This window comes from Mauremys mutica, chromosome 23, assembly GCF_020497125.1.
Source record: "Mauremys mutica isolate MM-2020 ecotype Southern chromosome 23, ASM2049712v1, whole genome shotgun sequence".
NCBI lineage: Eukaryota > Metazoa > Chordata > Testudines > Geoemydidae > Mauremys > Mauremys mutica.
In genome coordinates this window covers 11661878-11676132 of record NC_059094.1, presented here as the reverse complement: position 1 = coordinate 11676132, position 14255 = coordinate 11661878, and the positions used below count along the sequence as shown (strand labels likewise).

The 14255-nt window shown below is 48.3% G+C and overlaps 1 protein-coding gene across 9 annotated transcripts in view; it reads left to right on the top strand.

Annotated features, from left to right (window-relative positions):
- Positions 1–14255, top strand: part of ZDHHC18 (zinc finger DHHC-type palmitoyltransferase 18) — a 45628-nt gene that overhangs the window by 8045 nt on the left and 23328 nt on the right. For 8 of the 9 annotated variants that reach the window (XM_044997613.1, XM_044997618.1, XM_044997615.1 and 5 more), the window contains exons 3-8: positions 2001–2150; positions 4063–4200; positions 4764–4812; positions 5833–5935; positions 7760–7869; positions 11222–11321. In XM_044997613.1, coding sequence (XP_044853548.1) covers positions 2001–2150; positions 4063–4200; positions 4764–4812; positions 5833–5935; positions 7760–7869; positions 11222–11321 — 650 coding nt within the window. Of the gene's footprint in view, positions 1–2000; positions 2151–4062; positions 4201–4763; positions 4813–5832; positions 5936–7759; positions 7870–11221; positions 11322–11533; positions 14229–14255 lie in introns of those variants that run through there. The other variant, XM_044997614.1, reaches the window with a different exon arrangement.

Sequence of the window (14255 nt, the reverse complement as noted above, 5' to 3'; positions counted from 1 at the left end):
ATCCATTAGCCCACTGCAGGGGCTACCTGTCATGTCAGCTGTTGCTCTTAATACAGTCCATTCATTTTCTTCTTAACATGCTTGACTGTGTCAAATCAGGTTTTTGAAGCCCTCCTAAAAGCAGGTGGTGCCCTCCCTGTTGTGATATCAAAGGGCTTATTATTTTTTAAAAAGTGACGTGCATTAATGTCCAAAGCCGCCCTCCCCAGCACTGCACCCATCCAGGACAGCACCCTCTGGCTACATGCAGAAGTGTATCTTGCAGTGTCCTGAAAAATCTCCAACCGTGGCCTTAGAGGAGTTAAATTCCACTTGTGCTACTAGTATGTGTCAAACTTCAATGGAATCTGTCTGAAACAGTCAAGAGATCACCCCTCCACCTTGCCCCCAATTCTACTGCTAAGCCTACTGTGCCCCCTGAGCCATCCTGCCCATGGGCGGTGGGTGAACCTCCCCTTCAGGAAGGCTAGCCCCTTGTCCACTCCCCTTCTGTCTAAGGCCCCGCCCGCCGGAGCCCTGAGCAACCCCCCAGCAGCCGAATCCAAGAGCTGCTCCTGTTTCTTCCCTCCTTCTCCCTCCTCACCCCCTGCCAGCCCAAGCTGCCCCAGCCCCTGGCTGCAAGCCTGAGCTCCAGGCCACTGGCTGGAGCTCAGCCCCTGCTGGCTTCAGGGAACAAGGGAAGCGAGGACAGGGCTTCCCATGATCATGCCCCCAAAGGCTACTGCTCCTTAACTGTAGCTGTGTTTGTTTGAGCATAAGCTTTTGTGGGCTACAGCCCACTTCATTGGATGCATAGAATGGAACATCATAATAACATGATAATCAAGATAGCCCATTTCAGACAGTTTGACAAGAAGGTGTGAGGATACTTAACATAGGGAAATAGATTCAATATGTGTAATTATCACTACAAAAGTTTGTTTCTCTCCTGCTGATAATAGATCATCTTATTAATCAGCCTCTTAGAGTTGGCTGGGCAACTCCCACCTTTTCATGTTCTCTGTATGTGTGTATATAGATCTCCTTACTATGTGTTCCATTCTGTGCATCCGATGAAGTGGGCTGTAGCCCACAAAAGCTTATGCTCAAATAAATTTGTTAGTCTCTAAGGGTAGGTCTATACTTACCTGCCGGGTCGACGCGTAGCGTTCGACTTCTCGGAGTTCGAACTATCGCGTCTAATCTAGACGCGATAGTTTGAACTCCGAACGCGCTCCCGTCGACTCCGGAACTCCACCACCGTGAACGGCGGTGGCGGAGTCGACGGGGGAGCCGCGGACTTCGATCCCGCGGCGTCTGGACAGGTAAGAAGTTCGAACTAAGGTAGTTCGACTTCAGCTACGCTATTCGTACCTTAGTTCGACCTCTTCCCCCCCACCCTAGTGTAGACCAGGCCTAAGGTGCCACAAGAACTCCTGTACTTTCTGCGGCTACAAACTAACACAGCTGCTACTCTGAAACCTGTAGCTGTGTTGCTGGTGCACAGAACGGTTGTAGAAGAATCACATGTGTGTTAACAGCTTGTTACTTCCTTTGACTGAGAACTGTTAGAGAGGAGCTTTGCTTCCTTCCTCTGTGTTCTAGAGAGGAGTTACTGTTAGCAAGCATGTGCGAGTGCTGCTTGAACGCTTACTGTGTATATTGTGCCTCTGATTTTCAAAGCCTGGACTGACATTAATTCCTTTCAGCAGCCCTGCAAGGGAGATCAGTGTCATCCCTGTTGAACAGAAGGGGAATTGTGGCACAACGATTAAATAACGCTCTGAGTAATGCACAGAGCTAAGATTAGAGCTCTGGAGGTCCTGGCTCCCCATCTTGAGCTCAGTCCCCTAGATCATGCTGCTTCTCCAGCTTTCAGAGTAGATATGAATGAGCACAGCACAGTGCATACCAGCCGGCACTGTGCCATGCAAGAGAGGAGCAAGCCCGCAATGGCTGGGGTGCCCTGTGGAATGGGCCTGTGTGAGCCTGACTCGTCCCACTTCTCTTTCCCTCCACAGATAGCATGGGCACCTCCACCTACCGCCCGCCCGCCCGGACAATGGAAGTGGTTATAAACAAATACGTGGTGAAATTAAAGTACTGCTATACCTGCAAAATGTTCCGACCCCCCAGGACCTCTCACTGCAGCGTCTGTGATAACTGTGTAGGTAAGTCCGAGGGGATCAGGAGCAGGTGAAATCTGCATAGATAAATGGGGGTCTGGTTTAAGCTCTCGAGCAAAAACCTTTCTGCTTCACCATAAAGGGCTTGAAAACTAAATAACAAACTTGGGATACAATAATCTCTCTCCCTTCTCCCCACTTCTAACTAATGACAGATGTGTACAGTGCCAATGGTGGCCTGTGGACTGGGTACAGCATGTGCTGTGCTCTAATGCCCTCTCTTCAATAGTACCAGGTAGGATTGCACTGGTGAAATGCAGCATATCTCCAACCTCCAAGCATCTGGGTATGAAATAAACCTGCAGGATCTCTGTTCCCTTGGCTACTCTGTGTTGCAGTCAAGGCTAATGTGAAGCAGAGGGGCCAGCATATGTTCTATTTTAGCCCTTCTGCCCCATGGTGCCTGGTGCTAGATGGGAGGGAGAGCTGGAGGCTGAAGGAGTGAAAAAAAGGACTGGGTACACCCACACTGGCAGATGTGAGGGGGGCTGTGATGCAGCAGGAGATGTTGGTGTGGCAGTGAGGTTCCTGCATTGTCTAGAGTCTCTGGAGGAGCAGTTTAAAAAGCTGTCAGTCTGGTGCGACGTATGGGCAGGATGGTGGAGTATAGGTGAATGGCAGGTCCACTGAGCACGCTTACTTCATTAATTGTCAGCCTATCCGAGCACAACCTTCTGTTCCAGTCAGCATGTTGCACTAACAGTTGTGGATGCTGGGGCAGCTTGGGGACAGATGAAATTACTGATTTGAGAATTGCCACAAAATTCAAGGTCACCTGTCTAAAGAAGATGGCTCAAAAACAGGGAGTTTGAGGAGCTACTGAATGGCTTTCAAGGATGAGGCATGACAGCGAGAGTCGCTTGGTGGCACAGGATGCAGCCCCCGCCCCCCCAGCTTTGTCAGGCCTGAGCATTGCTTGAATGGGAGACCTCCAGGATGCGTCAGGTTTTAGTAGCTGGCATTCTTCCTTTTGAACTAAAGCAGTGCTGTGCTGCTAGAGTTGCAGTTTTGTGAGTGAGAGCTAAGTTGGAGGTCCTGGCCGCTCGTGGTTATAAAAGATGGCTTGGTACTTTTTTATTTTTTTTGCTAGCAGAGGAGTGTTAACCCACGTGTTTTGGCAAAATTTCTGTGTGGGTAATTTCATTCTGCCATCCTAAATTCCCCTGGCGGTTTCAACTGGATAGGATATTCTTCACATCCTGTATTAAACTCTTAGGTAATGTTACCGTGAGCTGTGAAAGAGTTGATAATTTTCACCTCAGAGGTGGCTGCATTTCAGTGGTGGGTAAAATGGTGTGCGTGTTTTGCCAGCAGTGCTACTGTTGTTAAAAGGGCTCTGCTAACTTGAAATCTAGTCCATTCTTTTAAGAGTCAGAAGTATTTTCAGGTATATTGCATCAGCTCTGGGTTCCCTTGCCAATCTTTGTGGCTTTACAATCAAATTTTTCTAACCTTTAAAATCCTTTTTCTCTTCACATGAACAGGGGAAACTGACTAATGCAAGGGAACAGTGAAACTGAATCCCCACAGTTCTGTCAAATGCACAAAGTATACAGACTGAAGAAATAGAAATGCATTTTCTCTAATGTCTTTCAGTTTTAGTAATTGCAGGTGTTACAAGTAACCACAGTTAGTTAGAACAGTATTCTGGCAAAGTGATTTTCAAGGTTGGTGTCCCTGTAAAGTTAAAGAAAGGCACATATACAGATTGCAAAGTACTATATAAATCTAGTGACGGTGTCCTGTCATTCAGAGGTACTGGGCTAAAATCTTAGATGGGCAGGGCAAAGGGCTGGCTTGTAGCCCCGAGGTCCCCAGAGGCTCTGCGGTGTTTACCCATTTGTGGGGTGTGGGGAGTAAGATGTTCTAATGTCCTTCCTTTGCTGCCTGGTTTCAGAGCGGTTTGATCACCACTGCCCCTGGGTAGGCAACTGCGTGGGGAAGCGCAACTATCGCTACTTCTACGCCTTCATCCTCTCCCTCTCCTTCCTGACGGCCTTCATCTTTGCTTGTGTCATCACCCACCTCACTCTGCGTAAGTACTGTGGCCACTGTGAGTAACACGTGCATCACCCTCCTGGCCAAGGTGAACTCAGACCATCACCATGAGCACCTGGCTTAGCACATACAGGGAAGCAACCTCTAAGTTTGTATCAGACTAGGTGATGGATGGCTCAGGTGATGATCATGAGATTCAGGGCCTTTCACTGCTAGGTCATCTGGATGAACTGGTCGAGGGCCGCAGCAGTGAACTATAAACCTTGTGTTAGAAAATAGTTTGAGAGTTTTGGTGAGTGGGTTATTGCGCTCCCTAGCAAGTAGGATACAGACTGTCAGGGCTGCAGTGGGTCAGAGGTGTATGTATACATTGCATCTATGTCTAGTCATGGCCTCTGATAGAAGGCAGCTTGCCTTTCGGCCCCTCAACCTCTTGGAGCGCATGCTGCACACCAGCATCTAGATTGCGGGGATTTCACAGTCAGTTGGGCAGATCCATGTAGCCTTTGGGAGGGGTGTGTACTTTGAAGCAGGACAAATAGGCTGGGAGATGTAAATGTGCCTTCTTGATTTCAGTATCTTTTCCTGTTTGCTTTGTAGGCTCTCAGGGAAGTGGATTCGTCACCACTCTGAAGGCAACACCAGCGAGATATCCTTTTAAAGCCTGCACCTTCCCATCTGTTCCCCTTTTTGTATGCTGACACAGCTGGATCCCTGCAGGGTATTGGAGCAGAGATACTAAAGCTATAGCTCTCTGAAAAGTGTTCTCTGATTTACAACATACAATAAGCTCCTTCAGTCAGGACATTTCACTATACTTTACACACCCTAATGCGCGTAGCCTCCTTACACCACAGGGTGGGGAAGGGCAGACTTCTCTGCATTTACAAGAGGAGGTCGTGATCCTGTAGCCAAGCTGGTGAGACCCTTTGTTCAAGACAGTCTCTTTCTCCATTGCCAGACTAGTACCTTGTGCTCAATGATGGGCAGACGAGGGTTGGAAACAAGCTCCCTTTCAGACACGTGGGAGGACACATGGAAAACGGGAGATGTCACTAAGTTGGCCGTAGTGAGTTCTTCCCTGATGAGCACTCGCAGAATAGCACAGACCGTGGGAAGGAAGCTGCATGCCTGTTTTGTTGGCTGGAATGCACTCTCCTTTGCTAGCGAGGGCAGACCCTTTCCCCTAATGTAAGAGGTAGGGGTGAGAATCCAATTCCTTGCTAGGAGTCTCAGCCAGTCCCTCAAAAGCAAGGGCACCTTGCTGAGCCCTTCATGACCCTCCCTAAGTCCCTGTGCTTGTGCCCCCCACCAAGAGTCCTCATGGTTCATAGAATCTCAGGGTTGGAAGGGACCTCAGGAGGTATCTAGTCCAACCCCCTGCTCAAAACAGGATCAATCCCCAACTAAATCATCCCAGCCAGGGCTTTGTCAAGCCTGACCTTAAAAACCTCTAAGGAAGGAGATTCCACCACCTCCCTAGGGAACCCATTCCAGTGCTTCACCACCCTGCTAGTGAAAAAGTTTTTCCTAATATCCAACCTAAACCTCCCCCACTGCAACTTGAGACCATTACTAGTTGCTGAGAGTGCCTCCATTATTTGGACATGAGGCCTCCCCTTGCTCTGTGTGTGTGTGGTCCCAGAGGCTTCCTTGACTCTCTTTCCACCGTGCTGGAGTTGGTGATATGTTTTTTCTCAGTCTGGTCTATTTTGGGCCTCTCAGGTTTTCACACTTACCTAGTCGCCTCCAACCTGACGACGAATGAAGACGTAAGTATCCGTGTGTCTCTCCTTCCATAGACTGGGACCGGAAGGGGGTAAGCACCACCTCTGGGCATGAAGCCCATTCCTATCTAAGCAATGAAGAGATCAGCCAAAAATCTGTTGCTGTCTCTGCAGAAGTGTTAGAGGAAGTTATCTTGACGGGCCCTAGGTGCTTGTGGCACTTTATTACAGAGCAGATAAAAGAGAGCACCTTTGGGCTGCCCCCAGAGTTTACCCTCGAATTCGAGTAGCCCAGCAGAGCATGACCCCGCATGCGCCCCCAGGCAGAGTGCATGGGTTTCAAAAGGGAGAGCGGTGTCTGTTGCTTGGCTGTGTGGAGACTAGGAAAAGAGGTCATATTTTAAAATACTAGCTAGTACACTTTAACCTTTGGCCTGCCCCTAAGATGGACCACGACTAGCTAACATGTTTGTAAACAGGACTTGCCTTGTGTACGCTAGATGCAAAGTCCTGTTTAAAATCATGTTAGTTAAAACATGTGAGCTTAACATGTTTTGAAGCATGACCTGTTTCCCAGTCTAGACGTGGCCTTTGTTAATAGAGCAATACAGACGAAGGAGGCTCTGTGGGCATTACTTGGTTCAGTTCCTTGCCATGCCACAGACTTCCTGTGTGACTTGGGCAAGTCCCATTGTCTCTCTCTCTGCCTTGATTCCTTCTCTATGAAAGGGAGTTGATACATAGGGGTGTTATAAAGTTAAATGTATTAAAGATTGTGACATGCTCAGATACTACTGTAATGCGGGTTTGATAAGTACCTAGATAGCATAGTTGTTTGTATATGTCTGGTTACTTAAAGGGATTTGAAAATCACACTTCTGTCTGAAATATTTGTACCACCTTGTTGTTACAAGTGACACAATTGCTGTCTCAGAGAGAATGGTTTCTCTACGCTTTTACTTAGTGCATTTAACAGCACTTAGGGGCAATTTCTGCTCTCGGTTATACAACTGAGATTCCCACTAAAGTCAATGGGAGTTACACCGTGTGACGGGCGCATTGTCTGTCAGTTTAGTGGCCTGTTTGTCACAGCAGCTGGGGAAAGGAAGTCAAAAGGGGAAGTGTGATTGTAAACTCTCACAAGCTGGCTGAGGCTCCAGGGCAGCGGTAGGATCTGGAACACCATCTCATTCCTACAGCTCACATGACTAAGATTTCAAGGCGACAGTGTTTCCTTAAACAGGCTCCTGTGGCTGCTCAGCATGAAGAAACTAAAGGGTTTCTTTACATTAACAGAGCTGCCTATGAACCCTCTTGCTGTTCGCTTAGCTCTGTAAGTGCACTATGTGCTTGACAGAAATAAGCCCCTGCCTTGAAGAGCTTTCAGTCTAAATTTGGCAAACAAGAAATGACTAAAGTGAAACAAAGAGATGGGAGGGTGGGGGGTTTACAACCACTAGTGTGATGCATAGTACAAGGTGTGGGGAACGTGTAAATAGTGGGCATTGTGACTTTGAGACTAAGCTTGGGAGGACAGGAGCTGCAGGCGGCCAGCTAAAGGTTGCTTGGTGCAGTGGGAGGCGGAAGCTTTGTCTCGCACAGTGACGTTCTCTCAGCTAGCCGCACTGCCATGGAGAGGATTTAGAGCTCAGGGAAGCGAGAGCCGTGTTGTGGGGCACAGTGCAAAGCTCCACACCCCTCTGCCTTTGACTTGGGTCACTTCTGTCACTTCAGTCCTGGGCTTTTCAAGCAGAGTGTGGATGATACTGTCCAAGGCACCCTCCCGTGTGACCTGGGCAGTGCACTGACCATCTCCATCCCCTCACCAGGCTGTCGCTTTCTAATCAGCCTGTGTCCTTTCAATTGCAGATCAAAGGGTCGTGGTCAAATAAGAGAGGCTCAGAGTTTGCCAATCCCTACAGCCATAAGAGTATCCTCACCAACTGCTGTGCAGTATTGTGTGGGCCATTCCATCCCAGGTAAGAGCCTCCGATCCTCACTGGACTCGGGACTTGCACCCTGCCCTGACACTGCAGCCACATGTGGAGGTGGAGACAGGAGAGGTTAATACTGGCTCCCAGGAGCCAGGCCAAAGCAATGGCGCAGGGCTCTTGTGTAGGGTGGGGTGGGTAATTCTGAGACTCAGGCCCAGAGGGATAGATAAATGTATAGGCGAGTGCTGACCGTTACTTTTCATCCATTGAAATCTGCTTAATTCAGGGCACTTCAGACTTCATTGTAGGGTGTAAACTGAGTGCAACTGGAATTTCCCCCTGCAGTGTAGTAAGGGTGGGATGTGCCTGTTACAGGAGGGCCCAGCAGCGAATGGTAATCGCTTGCTATGGAAATATTTACTAGATGTGTGTTTCCTCTTTAGATATTTAAAAATCCAGTGCCCTAAGGACCTCAGGAGGGCTAAAGGGTGCATCCTGTGAGCTTTAGCACTACATAAAGAATAACCCTGGGCTTAAAGGTGCCCTGCAAAGGACTTCCCAATACATCTGGCTTCTGGATGATGGAGAAGTTCTTCACTGCTTGTTTTTACACTACAAATACAGGTCTGGCAGAGTCTCTGGTGACTGGAGAACTAGTGGAATGACACACTCACCAGACTCAACGTAGTGAAAGCTGAGTGGTCGGGAGAGTACAGATTTTAGACTGTGGTTAAATAAAGCTATTAATATTATTGTTATTTTTGAACCACTCTTTAATTTCCATGACTAACTGACCGCCTGGGGGAGAGAGCTTTGTCTCACTCCTCACTTGTCAAAGAAGGCAGGAGGGCTCTTGCTAAATGTGCTCTTGATACAGCTCCAGGTTCTCCAGGTGAGAGCAGACTTGACATTCCTGATATTTCTAAGGTGAAAAACAAGCATCAAAACCCCTTCCATCCCACCACCATCCACTATAAAGAAGGAGAATTAAGGGGCACCAGCCCAGTTTTTTCCTTTGCAGGTCATCTCTAAGTGGCTGGAATTCTACATGCATCTTGCAGCTGCTTTTCAGATCAAGATGGAGCATTGCATGCTGGGATATGTGCTCTGTGGAGGTCTTCACCTCTATCAGAGATGGGGTTGGCTGCAATCCTCTCCCTTTTATGCAGTATACTGGAAACCTTAGACTTCTGGCAAGTAGCCAATGCTGTCCTTAGTCAGACAATTTGGAGACTCTTGCCTTAAAAGGACACAATGATTTCCTATTTAATTTGATCCTGACAAATTCCCTTACCTGTGAATTATCTGCAACTGTCATTAAAGCAGGAAGGAATAATGCCAAACATCTCTCTGGCTTTTCCTCATCTGTGCTGATTTGCTTCTTGTTTTTCACTGGGCTTGGACAATGAAACAAGACCAGTGAGTTCCACCCTCTGCTCTTCCCGGGGCAGGGTGCAGGGTCCCTGGGTTGCAGAGTTCATGGGGCAATGTTGTTCACTGCTTAAACTGTATTGCAGTTTACAAAAATAATTTAATGAAACCTGGTTTGTACCTTTCAAAAAGCAAACAAACAAAAACCCTCTGTGGGGTCTAACCTACCTAACATCTTCCATCTGAGGCACACAGACTAGACGATCAGAATGGTCCCTTCTGGCTTTAATAGCTGTGAATCTAATCCCATCAAAAAAGAAAACTGCCATGGTTTAGTCACATGAGGGCGCCATCGGGCAAATTTAAAATAATCTCTTGTGTTGGGTGGTTGGGAGTTTGATCCCAACCCACCTTTTGTAGCTCTCAGCCTGTTGAATGCTTCAGGCACTTTTAAGACAGTGTTTCTTTTGCTGGGAAGAAACAATTTGAACTTACTGGGAGCATTCCAGAAATACTAGCCCGATGTAAGTGTAATAAAATAATTCAGGGAAGGTCAGCTGTTTAACCTGTGCTCAGGAGGGCTGTTACACCATGAGTTAAGGAGGGGTTTGTTTTTCCCCTCTAAAATACTTCCCAAGGTTCTTGTCCTTTTCAGTGTCACTGTTACTATGGAGTCCATGATAGTAAGTGAGCTAATCTATTTAAATATGTTGAGAGCACTGGGAGTCAGATGACTGCTAATGGGATAATAGTATTTCACTCCTGCTATAGGGGGCCTCTCCAGCTCCAGCCTAGCACAGTAGTGACACAACTTTGTCTCTAGTTCTGAGTGCTCAGGAACCCATATCATCCATCCCCCCACTGACACTTTGTCTAGCAGTCCCCACAAAGAGACAAGCAGGGCTTGGGGAAGCCAGCAGCTTCCAGGTGCACTCAGCTCACACCAAGAGATTCGAAGAAACGCCTTCCTGCCCAGAGTGCTAAATGTTTTGGGCTCAGGTGGGTGCGTAGCCTTGCCGGTCAACTTGGGGTTTAAGCGACAAGTGTTTAAAAACATTCACAAGAAAAGTCTGAGCCATAGTTACGTGCTGTCCTGCGTGCGGAGTCTGTTCCCTCTCCCTAGTCACCCTCATGAGATTTGGCCGAGGGGATTTTACTGAGTGCATTCAAATTCCCTAAACTCTGGACAGTACTGGCAGGCACAGCTGTCTTGTGCTAATGATCAAATGCTGTCAGGGTTTGCTTCGTGCCTTTGAAATCCCTTAGAATCACAGAAATATAGGACTGGAAGGTATCTTGATAGGTCATCTAGGGTTGGCCCCTGCACTGAGGCAGGACTAGGTTTTATCTACACCATCCCTGAGAGGCGTTTGTCTAACCTGCTCTTAAAGGCCTCCAGTGATGGAGATTCCACAGCCTCCCTAGGTAATTTGTTCCAGTGCTTAACCACCCTGACAGTTAGGAAGTTTTTCCTGTCTAACCTAAATCTCCTTTGCTGCAGCTTACGCCCATTACTTCTTGTCCTGTCCTCAGTGGATAAAGAGAACAATTTATCACCCTCTTCTTTATAACAATCTTTTACATGTTGGAGGACTGTTATCGTGTTCCCCTCAGTCTTCTCTTCTATAGACTTAACAAACCCAATTTTTTTCAGTCTTTCCTTGTAGGTCATGTTTCTAGATCTTTAATTATTTTTGTCGCTTTCCTCTGTACTTTCTCCAATTTGTCCCCATCTTTCCCAAAGTGTGGTGCCCAGAACTGGAGACGCTACTCCAGTGGAGGACTTATCGGTGCTGAGTAGGATGGAAGAACAGCTACACGTGTCTGGCTTACGACACTCCTGCTAATACATCCCAGAATTGTGTTCACCTTTTTTTGCACCGGTATTATATTGTTGACGCAATAGGGGCTAGCAACTCATTTTTATAGCATCACTGGTTGGCTTAGCACACCCCTTCGGGGGTTTGTTTCTTGATGAACATTGGTGTTTTAACCTCTCCCCTTTTTTCCCCATCTTGTTTTCTAGTTTAATAGACAGAAGAGGATTTATCCAGCCTGATGCCGGGACCCTATCCAGTCCCAAGGGTGAAATCCCCTCCTTTGGAGCCAAGACTGACACCAGCATGGTAGGAGGCATTCCCTAGTGGTGCTGTGATGTAGTCCAGTGCCTGTCGTGCCTGTGCCTAGCTCCAGTCAGTACCTTCCCGTTATCATCTCCCTGACCTCAGGCAAGACAGCCTTGTGGTGCAGAGCTGCCAAAGACTCAGTCAAACCAGGTGTTACCTTTTTATTTATTTATTTTTTGTTTCACTGTGATATGGCTTACCTGGATTTTCAGCTGCTACAGCCTGATGCCGAGCAAGACCTTGGCCTCACCCAGGGAGAGGGGTTCGAACCACAGCTGGGAAGCAAGAAGGGCTGCTTGGGAAACCCCAGCCTCTCAGAACCATCCAAGCTTGGAGTGTCGGCTCCAGAGAGCTGCCATCGTTGCTGCGGGGATTAGCTGAATGGGCTGCCGTGCCTTGTGGGGGCTGAGGATGGGTGCTGCATTCTAGATTGGGGGTTGGGTTTTGGGGGAGGATGAAGGCTGAAAGCTAGGTCTCCCTGCTGTGTCTCTACAAACGCCTCCTGCATCTCTGCCCCAGGAGTGTGAGGGGCAGCTTCATGTGTCAGTATAAGCTACGCTCCCATCTGGGCCTGCGGAATATGTAGCCTCCCTTTCCCAGCAGCACCGGTACTTTTCAGAATTGAAGCTGGCTGGTTGGGATGACATTCTCGGTCCAAGGCGCTGGGGAGAGCGCCAAGGGTCCAGACCCATATGGGGCAGTGAGCATAGGCAGGGAAATAGATGTGCCACCTCAGCTGCTGTTCAGTGCTGGCTCTCACCTGGTCACAGAGGAAGGTGCTGACCGACCCTTCCTAGTGTTGTAGCCATTTCAGCCAGTAAGAAGCCATGCGAGGATACAGTCCAGAGGAGTTCCTAGTTTTAACTGTTAAAAACAAAATAAGCCAAGTATTTTGTGGGTGTAATGGGGAGATGTTGCCCTTAGCTGGTCACCTGTCAGACCTCCGCCCAACACTAGGTAGCTAACGCCTGAGTGGGCTCCAGCGTTGAAGAGGCCCAGCTTGCTCAAATCGGGTCACCCTGAGTGCTGGTGTCAGTCAGCCTGCGTGTGGTTTGGATTCCTGGCCAGTGGAATAGAGAGCGGGGCCACCTGCTGGCCCTCTGGGAATGAGTCCTCTGAGTTTGTCTGCCCCAGGGTGGCACCAGACCGGTTGCTGCTCCTTACCAGGTGTTCACCAGTCTGCCTTGTGGATTACTGACCCTGGCGAGTGTGTTGAGGAGAGTTACAGACACATTAGCCATACTTGAAATGTGTTTATTAAAAGCTGCTGGGTATTTTTGCACAATTTTTTAGATTTTTTTCTAAGTAGTATTTTTTTTGTGTGTCGGTGTAGATAGCTGCTGTACATATTCCTGGCACCAGGGTAGAGATTTGCAATGTTTGTTCTGTGTTAAGCCACTTGGTTAGAAGCCCCAGGCGTTGCAGTATGTATCGGACCCAAGCCCTTTCATCGTTCTCACCTGTGCTTTTCTCACTAGCCAGTGTATTTGTGGGGCAGATTGTCACAGAGTTATTCCCCTGTACTCTGCTTTGCACATCATGAATGACAGCACGCTAGCAGAGAATTGCCGGCCGCAGCAAACATAAGGGGAACATAAGTTGTGTGGAAGGGGCTGGTATTGCTTAAGGCATCCCTCATTCGCCCTACCCTGTGAGTCAGTCTGCTGAGCAGTGGTGAGCTTCAATGGGACGATGTTTAAATGCACCCCCCAGCATGGTGTTCGCACATTCCAGGCATTCCCTTCCCCTCTAGTTTTTGGCGCTCTTTTGTAGCCCAGTTTTGTTGCTGGCCAGAAAATGTCACAAATCCTGACTGTTCAAAGAGCAGGGCATGAGATGTGCCCCGCCCCTCCACCACCCACGTCCTGGGGTTGGGAACTTGGGATCTGCATTTACATGCTGCAGGCTTCTTGCAGAAGGCAGTGGTTTTAGGTGGGGCTTTAAGAGAAGCTTTAGCTGAGAAGAATATTGGACAATTTCAAACCATTCCTTTTTGGAGATTTGATTAGAAATCTGCTCCTTCCACCCTGTAAATGTTCCTCTTGCTTTATGTTTCTGGCTCAGTGCACAGAGAGCTCAGTATTCAAGTGAGAAGGGGCATGGCAGGGGTGCTGTTGTCAGTGGACTGATCTTGTAGGATAGCCAGGGGGTGGTGGTGCTGCTGCCTTGTTATATGTATGGCTGGGGACTGGATGATTCGGGCTTCATATGTTCTCAATGAGTCCCCTTTCCAGCAGGGTGACTAGTCCAAAGCCAGCCCCCGTTCTTAGTGACCAGCTGTTCCTTGGAGAAGCATCCTCGCACCACACACACACGGATGTTAATGTTCCCCACTGCTGGCAACTGAGGCGAAGAAGGGTCGGTACCAGCATGTAGCATAAATGACCACCTGAGCCCTGGGGGTGACCCCTGCAGCTCAGGGGTGAGGCAGGCTGGCAGGGCAGCTCACTCTGCAGATTGACACACAAGGCTATAGCTCATGTGCCTTGCCACTACTAGACTCATCTTCAGCCTCAGACGGCTCAATGCAACAGCGTAAAAAGCTGCTGCTGTGTCTGGAAAATAACACTCCAAAAATCCTTTCCAGAAACCATGCTGCACAGCAGTTACCGTCTGTCTTCCCCCTATCCACAAAATAGCTGGTGTTCTTAATACAGCGGCACTAACTCTCCCGTGGCCCTGATGCTGTGTCCATTGCTTGTGTAATGGTAGGACTGGCAGATGGTGTGTAGAGGGTCAGTAAAGCTACACTCCAAGAGGCTGCAGCTTTAATGGGAAAGGATAGGAAAACTGACCCCGCCTCTTACAGGAGTTCTGAAGGAGGGAGAGGGAGGCAAACTCTCTCACTTCCGTTTGAACCGGTTTCTCTTGTTACTTGCTGTAATAAAGTTATATTTTTAAAGTTAACTGTTTGGGGATTTGTTTCTTTCCTTT